The 13,226-nt window shown below is 41.1% G+C and overlaps 1 protein-coding gene and 1 long non-coding RNA gene across 5 annotated transcripts in view; one reads left to right on the top strand and one right to left on the bottom strand.

Annotated features, from left to right (window-relative positions):
• TLK1 (tousled like kinase 1) overlaps positions 1–13,226 on the bottom strand; it is a 326,263-nt gene that overhangs the window by 85,762 nt on the left and 227,275 nt on the right. For all 4 annotated transcript variants that reach the window (XM_089690525.1, XM_089690526.1, XM_089690527.1 and 1 more), the window contains one exon: positions 10,467–10,585. In XM_089690525.1, the coding sequence (XP_089546651.1) occupies positions 10,467–10,585 (119 nt within the window). The remainder of the gene's footprint in view (positions 1–10,466; positions 10,586–13,226) is intronic.
• Positions 912–3,244, top strand: LOC149451639 (uncharacterized). Its single transcript, XR_016315019.1, has 2 exons — positions 912–1,010; positions 2,882–3,244. It is a non-coding gene; the product is annotated as an uncharacterized LOC149451639 (long non-coding RNA).

Genomic DNA, 13,226 nt, shown 5'->3' with positions numbered 1-13,226 from the left:
AAACTTTGTATATTCTGTACACTTTATCAACTTTCTTTATGTCCCGATTTATGTCCAATTTACTATGTATCATTTTTATCCTTTAAAGCTGAAATTTAGTCAAAAAAGAAAAAAAAAAAAAATGAATGTAATGAAGTAGGTCCCATGTTGGGCAGGCAGCTGGATCTTGTAGTAATCTTCTTTGCAGAGATGCAATGTCTTATCTGCTGCTTATTGCCCGGCACTGTGGGGGTTAAGTCCTCATGCACGCTGGACGTTTTTACAGTGGCTGTTTTTGGCTTTTGACGTTTTTTCCTACAGCCAGTAAACTCTCGAGCATGTTATCCTATGTGTCCATGCACACAAACTGAAAACAAAATTATTTGGCTGGAAAAAAAAACCCAGAATTAGTGGGTTTCTAGAGGAGTTTTTTAGCTGTAAAAACGCTCTAATGCTGAAAAATGCAGTAAATCACGGCAAAGCAACGTTTTTGGACTTTTTTTGAGCAAAAAAATTTTTTTTATTTTTTTGTTAAAAAATAAAGAAAAAGCAACCACGAAAAAAAAAAACACGGCAAAACGCTAATGCAAAAACGCTGAAAAACACACGTTTTTAACGTGACTTTACACAGCTTATGTTACCAGCGTTATTAAAACGCATGGAGGATAATAGCGCAGTCTTCTGTGAAGCTGCAGTAAACAAGCTCCTGACAAAGACCTGCCCCCACTCTTCTCCTCCATTGGGAAGACTTGTTGCATAGTGTACACTGCATGTGAATAGGAAAGATGATCCTGTGACTCAGACTCTCCCCCCATTCACAGATGAGGTTTCAGGCGGTGTACACTTTGAAACAACTATTCCCAATTGAGGAGGAGGAGGTGGGTTCCTATCACAGCTTCATAGATGACTCAGAGTGATTAGGCTTTGAAGCATTGGAAGTTCAGCAACAAGAAGAGGACGGGGCATCCCCGTGCAGAAGATTTCTATGGGATCCAGCTGCCTGCACAAATGTGGGGCATACTTCATTACAGGTAAGTTAAGTCACTAAAGGTCTGGATGAAGTAAAACTTCAGCTTTAACATTTCAAATTCAATTGAGACAACTGCAGTTCATGTGACAATTCTGTGATGTTCTGGAATTTGTGGCAAATAGTCATATACATGCATCCTTATCATTTTTCATCACTGTGACATTTACGGCTATTCTTGTCACCCTGATGAAGGGGGAGTAGTGATGCCCCTGAAATTAGTTGGATGTTTTTATACAACTACAAATATCTTGAACTCTTTCATCCAGTTTTGGTCCGACACTCTTTTCTGTATTTCTAGGTTTTTTTTGGTCAGCGTTTATATATGCACCCTTTGCTTCCTGGCTTGCGCTCTATCAACTGTTAATCTATTACTGATTCAAAGTACACACTCAATATATCCAAATGAACAGCCCTGCGCCCTTACAAGAAGCATGTCTTATGCTGCCCATACACCTTTCATCAACCTAGCCAGAGAGGGACTGAAGCAAAGTTTTAGCCAGAGTATTCCTCAAATCACCAAGTGTTAAACTTGTTATAAAGCCTAAACATTTTTACCTTAATGCATTCCTTGCATAAAGGGCAAAAATGTTTAGGTATGATAATCGCCCCTCACTCCCCCCTTCTACTTACCCGAGACCTCATTCAATCCAGCGTTGTGCACATCTGCAGCTCTTCTCTCCCCTCACTTCCTGATTTCATTAGCTTTGCTGAACCATGATGAGGGAGCGGGGGATACCAAGTCCTAATGTCCATGTTCTACAGACGCAGTTAGAGGGGTTCGGGAGCGAGCACGTAGGTGGTACTCCATAGGAACTGTTTTACTATTGGGTACCACCGACAAGAGGAGGAGCCAGGGGCGCCAGCGGGGGACCCGAGAAGAGGATGTTCAGGGCCACTCTTGCACAGAGCAGGTAAGTATAAACCTATTTGTTATTTTTTTTAAACTTGCATTTACAATCACTTTAATGCGTTTCAATTTTGACAGGTCTATTGAAGATTGAATGACTGACTCAGTACCTCTCAACATTAGTGCTACATACTTACAGAAGACCAGTAAACTCTGAACTTCCTAGACTGAACCAAATTTGTAAAAATGGCTCTCCTTTTAGCCAATAAAAATTGTTTACATGACTGGCCTTATACATTAATCTAGACAGATCTAAAGTCAAACCTTAAAGTTATTTTAAACAATTGGAAAGGTATTAAAATGGAACTAAACTTTGGTTTAAAATAAATATAGATATATATTTTTTTTAAACAAAAAGTTTAGTGCCACTTTAATACTTTCCCGATTGTTTAAAATAACTAAGGTTCGACATTAGATCTGTTTTGATTAATTAAGGAGGCCAGCCATATAAACTATTTTTATATGTTATTTCCAACTCAAAAAAGTCCATCTATTGCTCTCAGCATCCTCCAAATTCCCTTTTTATTTTTTTTGCTGCTGTGATCTGACTTCCTGTTAGAGGGTGGCTACATTCGTTCTCCATGATCCCACTGTATGTTGAAGCATAGCCACCCTCTCTTACTTGCTCCCAAGATGGACTAGGGTCTAGGAGATATGTAGAGCATGGAGCAGTGCACTTGCCTGTAACTGACGTGCACTGCTCATTCTAAACAAACGGACGTGAGGAAAAGGAGAGGTTCGGGAGCTCATGATGGCTGTTACAAGGAGGCAGAAAAACACAGTAAGAAAAAAATGTTATGAAAGATTGATTACAGGGCAATTAAATAATGGATATGCATGGATTACTATTAGCGTCAAATAGATCTAAACTCTAACCGGATGATGTTAAAGTTTGTGCAATCAAATATTTGCCATATGTTTTTCAAAATGTGTTTTCACCTTTGTCTTTCTTGTATGTATCTCAGGGCTGCTGATCTTCTCCTGCATCTTCCAACCACTTCCTTTCTACATGCACTTGCTCCAGCGTTGGTGCCGTATCCTTGTTCTGCAATGGCCATGACTGCACAGTTAAGTGCCATCATGTCGTCTGTACCTCTATCAGGGGAGCATATGATAAGGTGGCAATTCAGAAGCACAACTGGATGTCATCCCCTAACAGCAAGTGTCCAAACAAGGCTTTCATGGCAGAATTTCCAGGTATTATCAGACCCACAGTATCAGGCCCACTTACTGAAGAGCTATTTCTAGCAAATACACAATTTGAATAGATGAGAAATGGCATTAACTGACTCACAAATAAAGATTCAATAATTACGGTTTAATTTCAACTTCTTGATATTGTGGCGAGTGTCTTCATCACACATAACAATGTACAGGGTAAGGAGAAGTTAGCCAATATCTAGTTCTAGTAAATCCATCACTGCCAGATAGTTACCCATTACAGCGATCTTAATTCTAGAACCACAAAGAATCTTTTAGGTAATTTCTGCTAGTGATTCCACCGATATATCGGCAGCCAAAAATAACCAATAATCGACCAAAAATAGGGTTATCGACATTTTGCCAAAAAAAAGGTGCTGAAAAAATAATTGCTGCAAACATTAGCATACCTCACACATATTACAGCTAGTGCCATGCCGTAATACTGAACGCAGCCTCCGCGGACACCGCTCTGTCTTTGTGGCCATTACTCCCGTGCCAGCCCTCAATAGCACGGCTATTTTTGCATTATTAGTTATTTTTCATTACTGGATTGTATTTTATAAATTCATATCATTTAAATCCAAGATGTTAATTAAAAAGTTGAATATAATACCATTATATATATAAAAATACATTTTAAAAAAAACTGTCCATTTTGGTTTTCTGTCAAGTGCACCCTGAATTTTTGGTTTTGGTCCAGAATTTTCATTTAGGTGCACCACTAATTTCAACCTTTAAAACAAAAAACATTCAGCCTCAACAGAGATATATGTCACACTGAGGATCATATGAGGTTATCTATGTACTCTAGTACCATCCCCTCCATCCCAGATTATCCACAGCACATTAGCCTTAAAACGGAGTTCCACCCAAAAGGGAAAGTTCCGCTTTAATGCTTTGTCCCCCCGCTCCCCATTAAGGATTGGAACCTTTGGGAAGTGGGGGGGAGCGGGTACCCGAATTTGACAGGTACCCACTCCCACTTCTGCTGCGATCGCTTAGCTGATCGGAAGCGGAAGTTATCCTCCCTCCCCATGACAGGTCCCAGAAGACTACGGGGCCATTCACAAAGCGCAGCTCTTCTCGCGCATGTGTAGCGGGTACCCGGCTGTGAAGCCGCAAGCTGTCACAGCCGGGTGTCCACACTAAAGATGCCAGCGCCGTGGAGAGAAGACGGCTAGTGGAACCAGCGGTGGTGAGGACACCACTGGACCCAGGGACAGGTAAGTATCTGTATTTTAAAAGTCAGCAGCTATAGTTTTTGTAGCTGCTGACTTTTTTTTTTTTTTTCAGCTGGAACTCCGCTTTAAGTTGTATTTTTTTTTAATGCTGCTTTAAAAGGTTAGTTCACACTTACAGAAAAATTGTAAAGGTGAATTAATGCAGGGCACCCTCCCCAGTCCTTGCTACACTTACCTGTGGGGCTGCTGTGCTGTAAGCACCCCCGGAACTGCTCCAGCAGTCCAGGGATTCGATATTCCCACTCTTCTCCACTAGAGCCTCCAGAATGGACCAGATGGATTCAGCCTGGTCAGCACCGTGAAATGTGTTTGAATCCCCAAACCCCCAGAGCGGCTGCAGGGGATGCTGACAGCTTGGAAATCCCGGACGTACAGCGGGGACCAAGGGGTGGGAAGGATGCGCAGTGTTTGTTCGCTTTTACATTTGTTTCTGTAAAGATTAACACTTTAAAGTGGGACTTCAGTTTTACTACTGAATCCAAAATTACACTAACCAATACCTGTTGAGAATTGCTGTAATACTCATCACCTTCCCCAATCCTGGCTGCCGCTTCATTTCCGGTATGAATGATTTCCAGTGTTATCCAACCCACTTCCTGTGAGGCTGTCAATGACATGCCTCCTGGGGGCAACCAGAATAAAGCTGGCCATACACTAATCATTTTTCCATTCATCCAGCAGGTTGAACGGAAAGAAAAAAAAAAAAAAAAAAAAAAACACCGATTCCCCTATGCACATATTCCAGGTGGATGCTGAGCTATTGTGATCTGACCGAGGAGAGACTATAGCTGGCAGCACTGATCATTCGGGAAAAGCTCGACAGGCTGGTTGTGCAGAATCCACTTCTATACAACCAGCCGGCCCATACATGGATCAAAATTTGGCTGGTCCCTGCTAAACCAGTTGAATTTCAATCCATGTACGGCCACCCCTACACTTTAAAGCACAAGCAAAGCCCAGCCTTCAAAAAACTGCAAGCAGGCAGGCCCTTTATGTTCACATAAGAGACATGCAATGACTCTTCTGCACTGAAAGAAATCTACCTGCCTGACCATCAAGCGCAGCTCAGTCTACATTCTGTCACAGTGTCTGTGTATCAGGATGACTGCACCTCTACTCATGCACAAGAGACACGGCTGACACCTGGAAGATGCCAGCGAGGAATGTCAGACAGTTGAAGGACAGGCAACTATTGCAGAGTGTAGCTCCGCTTTAAGTCTAGCTATAACCCTCCCAATAACAAATGTAGCAGATGCTTGCTGGTGGAGAGGCTGAACCAGCCAATTGGATTTCTGGTATTTTTGGATTAACTGATGTAGTCATGTTCATGTTTTCAAGCTTGCTTAACTACTTGCCTACCAGGCACTTTTACCCCCTTCCTGCACAGGCCAATTTTCAGTTTTCAGTGCTGCCGCACTCTGAATGACAATTGCGCGATCATGCAACACTGTACCCAAACAACATTTTTATAGTTTATTTCAGACAGAGAGCTTTCTTTTGGTGATATTTACACACCACTGGGGTTTTATTTTTTACTAAACAAACTAAAGAAGACTGAAAATTAAAATTTTTTTTTTTATAAATAAGTAATATTTCTCCTTCACGGATGTGCATTAATGAGGCTGCAGTGATGGGCACTGATAGGAGGCACTGATGGGCATGGACAGGCATCACTTGTGGGCATTGACAGGCATCACTGATGGGCACTGAAAGGCATCACTCATATATGGCACTGATTGGAACTGTTAGGCGGCACTGACAGGCAGCTCTGATGGGCACTGATATCAGTGCACATCAATGACACATATGTGGCATTGATGGGCACTTACAGGTGGCATTGATGGGCACAGACAGGTGGCATTGATAGGGCTACACTGATCATCAGTGCTTTGATGATCAGTTTAGATATCCGCTCTGAGTAATGCCGATTACCGACCCTTGTCTCCTTATGAGCTGTCAGCGGGAGGAAAGGACTGCTGATAACCGTCATTTCCTATTTACATGTGATCAGCTGTGATTGAACAGCTGATCGCATGATGGAGCCGACGTCATCAGCTCTTTACAGTGATCTACTGTGTCTCAGGGACACAGAGTCCCCCGAGGGTGCGTTAGAGTGGGAGGACGTCATATGACGTCCTCCCAGAACGAGAGAACCGCCACCCTCCCGCCATTACCTTATATTGTGGGCGGGAGGCAGTTAAAGAGACCCAAATACCTACCTCATTTCCTTCCTCAGCAAGTAAAGAAACACAATCCCTGCGTAAGGTCCAAGTTGCACATAAAAACTTACACAGGGCTGAGTATAGGCTTTAAGCACCCAATGTGATAGAGCTGGATGCCTGAGCAACTGCAGAGCAGTAATGGTGTCTTGTGGGAGGAAGGAGCAATGAGCCATGTTTTCCCATACTCAGTAGTACTGGGTTTGGTTGTTTCCTCCTCCACTGTTCTGTTCAGCTGCTGAGAGCAAAGGAAAGGTGGGTGTGACAAACCTTTTTGAACTGGCAACTCTTTACATCAGGCACAGCCTTGTAGTAGTCTCACTTAAAGAGAAAAGCCTTACCAATTTATTGCAGTAAGACTTCAATTTTCATGCTACCACAACAGTAACTGGAACACACATACTCAAGTTATTAGTATATCATTAACCGTTTCAATACCGTGCAATTTTACACCTTCCTGCCCAGGCCATTTTTCAGGTTTCAGCGCTCTCACACTTTTGACAAAATTTTATCATTTTCTTCACACAACTGGAGCTTTCTTTTGGTGGTATTTAATCACCGCTGGGGTTTTTATTTTCTGCTAAATTAACAAAAAAAGACCAAAAATTTTGAAAAAAAAACACATTTTTCTTTGTTTCTGTTATAAAAGTTTACAAATAAATAATTGTTCTTCATAAATTTAGGCCGAAATGTATTCTGCTACATGTCTTTGGTGAAAATAACCCAAATTAGGATGTATTTTTTAGTTTGTAGGAAAGTTATAGAGTTCACAAACTATGGTATAGATCTGAATATTGATCAATCCTGAAGTACTGACAGCCAATCTAATTTCTTGAGGTCCAAGAATGTCAGAATAGTACAGATATCCCCAAATGACCCCTTTTTGCAGAGTAGACAGTCCGACGTACTTCATAAGAGGCATGGCGAGTTTTTTGAAGTTGTATTTTTTTGTCATAATTTTTCGGAAAATGAAAAAATTAAAAAAATTATTTTCACTATTTTTTTTTTTACATACTGTCACCAGTGCAGTACAGCGTCATCATATAACTGGCATGGCGGTGAACAGGGACACTGACTTTTTTTTATTTTTTTATTATATTTAATTTTTTATTATATTTTGTTTTATTTTAAGATTTTTTTTCATATTTTACTATGACCAAAGTAGTACAATGTTACCATAGTAACATTGTACTACTTTGGGGAAGTGATCAGTATTTTTTTTTTTTTTTTTTAACACAGTTTGCTTATAGCAAAGAATTACTTTGCTATAAGCAAGCATTTACCTGAATGAAATCGATTCATTCAGCTTTTTTTTTTTTTTTTTTTTTTTTCGTGCTTAGCTGTGATTTGGTCACAGCTAATCACATGACATGTGCATGTGATTTGCTATGACCATTCACAGCTAGGCACTAGTATACAATGGATGGCATCATGAATGAAGCCATCCATTGTATACAACTGTCATGTGACCTGCTGTGATTGGTCACAGCAGGTCACATGGTACCAGCAACGGGAGCCGGTACTCGGATCTGTCATCGGCCGTGTCCGAGGTGCACGGCCGGTGACAGATCGCACTGCTAAGCCGCTCTGCATTAGCGCAAACTGCGCCTGTGCGGGAGCACGCCAAATGGCATGCACCTGGAGTGCAGAGACATATTTGAAGCCGCCAAACGGCCATTGGCCGGGCGGCTAATGGTTAAGTATATGTTCCTTGAGAACATATATTTAAGTTATTAGTATATCCTGTATGCTTATGTCATGCTTCAACTTTCTCACGATATTATCTGAGAGTCAGAAAATTCACTCAGGTAAATAGTAGTATGATCAAAAAGGATATGTTCCATGTAACCTAAATCTCACTAGCCCACCCTACCAAGCCTTCTACCCTAATCTAACCCAGAACTTCCCCACCTATATTCTTACCTACGTACCTCTTGATGACAGTAGCATCATCCTCCAGTCTTTATCCTGGAGCCAAAATCATTTCAGGCACAGGTTATGCTTGTGTAGCAACTCCCCATAGACTTGGACCATATCTGTAGCGTTTCTAGTGTTGGGACTACTGCCCAAGTCTCTGAGGAGCAGGGGTGTGAAAATGTTTTTAAAAACTATTTGTCCAAGGGACTAAACTGGGTATCCAATCTACTTGTCCTGATAGAAAGCATTTTTTTTGCCAGGATAGAAGAGTTGATGTTTTTATTAGGCAGAGGTGCTTTTAAAAAACTAAAGGGGATTTATGGCAACTGATAGAAAATTTTATAGAACCTCCAAACATATATTTGTTTTAAAGCAGAGGCCCTAGAGAATAAATTGGTGGGTTTTGAAAATTTCTTATATGTAACACAGTGTTTGCACAGCGTTTTTTTCAAACGTAATTTAAAAAAAAAAAATACACTCTTGAATTTTAATGCAAAAAAACACAATACTAAACTAAATTTTACTATCCATAGGCAACTTTTTCACAGCATTTACAGATTACCACCTTAGGTTTGCAGAGAAGGTCTGGTGTTAGAATTACTGCCCATGATTAGACATTCTCAGTGACACATCACATGTGTGGGCAGATTGCTGTATGTGTGTGTGCAGGGCTGATGAGTGTGTTCACCTTTGTGAGCGTGGACGGGGGTGCGTTAAACATTTTTTTAAACTTTATTATTTTTAACACTGTCGCTTTAATTTTTTTCATTTTTGATCACTTGTATTGCTGTCGCAAAGAATGTAAACATCCCTTGTGACAGCAACAGGCAGTGACAGGTGCTCTTTATCGAGCGATCTGGTGTCAATAAGACCCCAGATCCCTCATCTGCCATTAAATCATTGTGATCAAAAGCTTTCCATTTTTTTAAATGGTGCCAATTACATAGGAGAAACTGTAAGTTAAGTATGCTCATCACTTCCTGTTTTCTATATCACAGAGGCGAACAGAGTGGTTCCAGAATTTGTCTGCCTTTATGATCAGTCAGCGGAAGCGTCAGATGGTTGATCGGGTGTCCTGATGCAATGATACAGCCCATGTAAGGGGAGATGTCCCATCCCACTGCTTGCAAAAGCGATCCAATGGTTAGTTAGCCACTTGGATTTCTTTTACAAGAGAGCCAACTGTCGTCTCTAAACCCTGCCACTTGCCCACAGAAGGGCTAAATGTAAAGAAAAACGACTTGCCCGGCGCCCAGAACTGCATGTCCCGGGCATCGGGCTATAGGAATTGCACATCCCTGCAGGGAGTTACTATGCAGGTACAGCCAATGCTCGAGAAGACCTAAGGCTGTCCCAACTACCAGGAAGAGTTAAGTAAGCATCTGGGTTGGCAATACCATGTTAGATTAGGTTAAGAGGCTATGAGAACAAGCTAGTGGATTTTAAATTTTAACATGAACTACTCATTTAATTTCTGTGTTTAAAAAGAAGATCACAAATGAGGAAGGGGGAGTTTATTTTATTTAATATTAATGCCCTGTTATTGGCACCCAATGTGCAATGGGTGCATTCACTCTGTTCAACAGATAAATATTTCAGATAAATAAACCTCTTGTTCGGGCACCAAAGAATCCATTACATGATACTGCAGTGTCATTACTGCTCCCTAGGGAGGTGGAGGCCTGAATACTCGGTCACAAAATGGCTGTTATGTATAGGGACAGGTGTGCCTTTAGCTCTGTAAAGTAGGAAGGGGGGCAGGGGGGGTCCTTTTATCACATGTATCCTTTGCCTCATCTTCCTTTCAGTCCTTCACAGCTAGTCAAGTCTACAGTTGGGGCGCAGCTGTCTAAATCAAATCGTCAGTCTTACAGTACACCTGTTGCCCTCCACCAGAAAAGGCAGCAATCTTGGTACTAAACTAAATCATCATAAGAAAGTAGCCCATCAGCGCAATATGATTCACTCACTTTTGCTCCAACGCTACAACTTCCGGTGCTTCCAGTACTGCCACTGACACCTCCTGTAAATCTGGCCTCTAGCAACTCCTGCCTTCTGGGGTCCAAGCTTTGGAGTTCATCCATGACACCTACAACAAAACAATGCACAAACGTCAGACTGTGGTCCTGGCAGCTTTAGTATTTTTTTTTTTTTTAATTTAATCAAAGGCTGAGGAAACAAATATCATATGAGATATATCATGTGACAGATGGCAGCTAAAACTGTAAACCTTCCTAGGAGTTCACAAAAAAAAAAAATACAAGCGTCATAACTTAGGAACCAAACTGTACACAGTAGCTTATTTTCAAATGCATTAAAAAAATTTGTTGGTGGCGAAGCGCGAAAGTAGGTAAATGCTAAAAACAGAACTCTCCAAAGAACTCTTGATCAATTATCACAAAAAAAAAAAAAAAAAGCCAAAGCCACTGATACATTTATTAACAGCGGATCCTAAGGACCCATGATCAAGCACTGACAGCAGTTGGAAACCAATCTGAGACTAGGTTCATGTTAGTGTGGGTAGTGTGTGTAATCACACATCTTGTACATGCGTGGGGGTACCATTAAACCTAATGGCAGCCCATGCACTGGAAACCGCACTGCACTATGTGGTTCCTCTGCAGATGCATTTTTTCCCCTTTTCCCTGAATCTTCAGGGGGTACAGCATCCCCTTAAAATGAATTAGCTGCTGTGCCCGAGCAAATGTGACCGCAGGGAAATCGCACAGATGTGAAACCAGCGCTAAAACATGATAGAATTTCTCCAATCACAGATTTATTTTACAGTGCATCTAGTTTTGGACAGAGCGAGAACATGTCAGACCCCCTATCAAGTTCTTATCACTGTCGGTGTCCCTGATAGGAAAATTCACCCTCTCTGTCTGCCCTGGTGGTCATTATTACTGGGAAAGAAAGTGACGGGAAAGTCCAAAAAGTTTAAGCAGCCACCCAAACAGAAAGAAAGGGTACATTTTCCAATGAAGACATTTTTCCTGTGACAACTGCAAAGAAATTGCTCTCACCTTGGAGAGTTTTCCACTCACTTCCTTTTGCGACTACAGGACAGGAAATTAAAGGAAGTCTCCCCAACAAAATCTGACATGGGTCGTAACTATTCACTTCTTCATCCAATATTTAAAAAAAATGTTTTGACAGTAGATATAATTTTAGGTTCATAAAAAAGTAACAAATCCAAAATCAGCTTGCAGAATTCTGTAATAGAAGCTGGCATATGATTGGTTGATGAGGAGTACTGCACACCATCAGTACATAATGAAGTCCCATGGGATGGTAACACTGAAGAGAGAAGCAATTAATAGTATGGAAAATATGACAAACTTATCTACTGTCACCAGGCTAGAGACTTACAAGTCATTCAACATTTTGATCAATTTCCTATTTACCGCATGAAACGCACATCATTCCCCCCAGTGTTTTCACTTCCTACAGCCAAAACGACACTGCACCAAGGACATGTCATCCTTAGGGCCACCAACACCATAGTTGCTGATCGATCCAATGGTGGCCATATATGGTGCAATAAAACTGGAAGATCGATATCTGATTTAGTAAAACAACTGAATCAGGAATCAGTTGAGCAAGACAAAAATGGCATGTGTGACATATAGCGAGAGTTTCAATTGACCCAAGTTGATCTGTTGTGGTAGGGAAAAAAAACGATCACACAGGGTCGAACAATGGTGTTTTTTTGTGCACTTACATGAAAAATGGTTATGCTTCACAAGGCTGCAAAAAATGCCACCAATCAACCCTGTACAACCTTTTTCATTTTTTGCTGTCACAACTGATCGGCTTGACCAAAACCATCACCATCTGTAACTTAACCCATTTTTGTCTTGCTCACTCGATATCGAGATGATCATTTTGTTGAATCAGACATCGATCCTTCTGTTGAATCAGACATCGATCCTTCTGTTGAATCAGACACCGATCCTTCTGTTGAATCAGACATCGATCCTTCTGTTGAATCAGACATCGATCCTTCTGTTGAATCAGACATCGATCCTTCTGTTGAATCAGACATCAATCCTTTAACTTTATCTCACTGGTATAACCACCATAAAGCAGACTGTACAATCAGAATGTAACGTGTGTGTGGTGTGCCTTACGCCTCTTGCACACAGAGGCCTAAAAAAATGTTTTTAGGCATTTTTTTTTTTTTAAATTGATCTCGGATTCAGACCATTGTTTTTATTGGGCCTGTACACACGTGTGTAAACGTGCTGCCTATAGATCAGTAGAAAAAAATAAAAAACAGCATTGCCTGTCAGTATTACATGCATTATGCCACATTCCAAAAAAAGTGAGTATAATTTTTACGTTTGTGCGCAAATTTGTGCATTTACTATGCAGCCAAACCTCCTTGTGTTTTAAGGGCCAGTTCACACCTGGATCACACAGAACGCGCCTGTGTGATTGCTATGCGACTCAGTCTGGTGTGACTTTAAGCCCGTTCATTTGAATGGGAAGAAATCGCACCAAAAATAGTGCATGCACTACTTCTCAAAAACATACCGTGACCATTGCATGGTACCATGTGAGCCAGTGCAAGCAAGCATACTGCATTTGCGATCTGCATTTAGGGTATGGTTAGGATTATACTGTCACCCGCAGCAGATCACACATTCGTGTGTTTTCAATGTGGTTCAGAAAACGTACACAAAGCACAGGTTCTGGTGTGAACTGGCCCTTATGCAAGAACTTTCTGC

This window comes from Staurois parvus, unplaced genomic scaffold (assembly GCF_062004578.1).
Source record: "Staurois parvus isolate SC_StPar_1 unplaced genomic scaffold, SC_StPar_1.0 ptg000530l, whole genome shotgun sequence".
Classification (NCBI taxonomy): domain Eukaryota; kingdom Metazoa; phylum Chordata; class Amphibia; order Anura; family Ranidae; genus Staurois; species Staurois parvus.
Note: the sequence above shows the minus strand (reverse complement) of the source record. Positions and strands in the feature narration are given on the sequence as shown.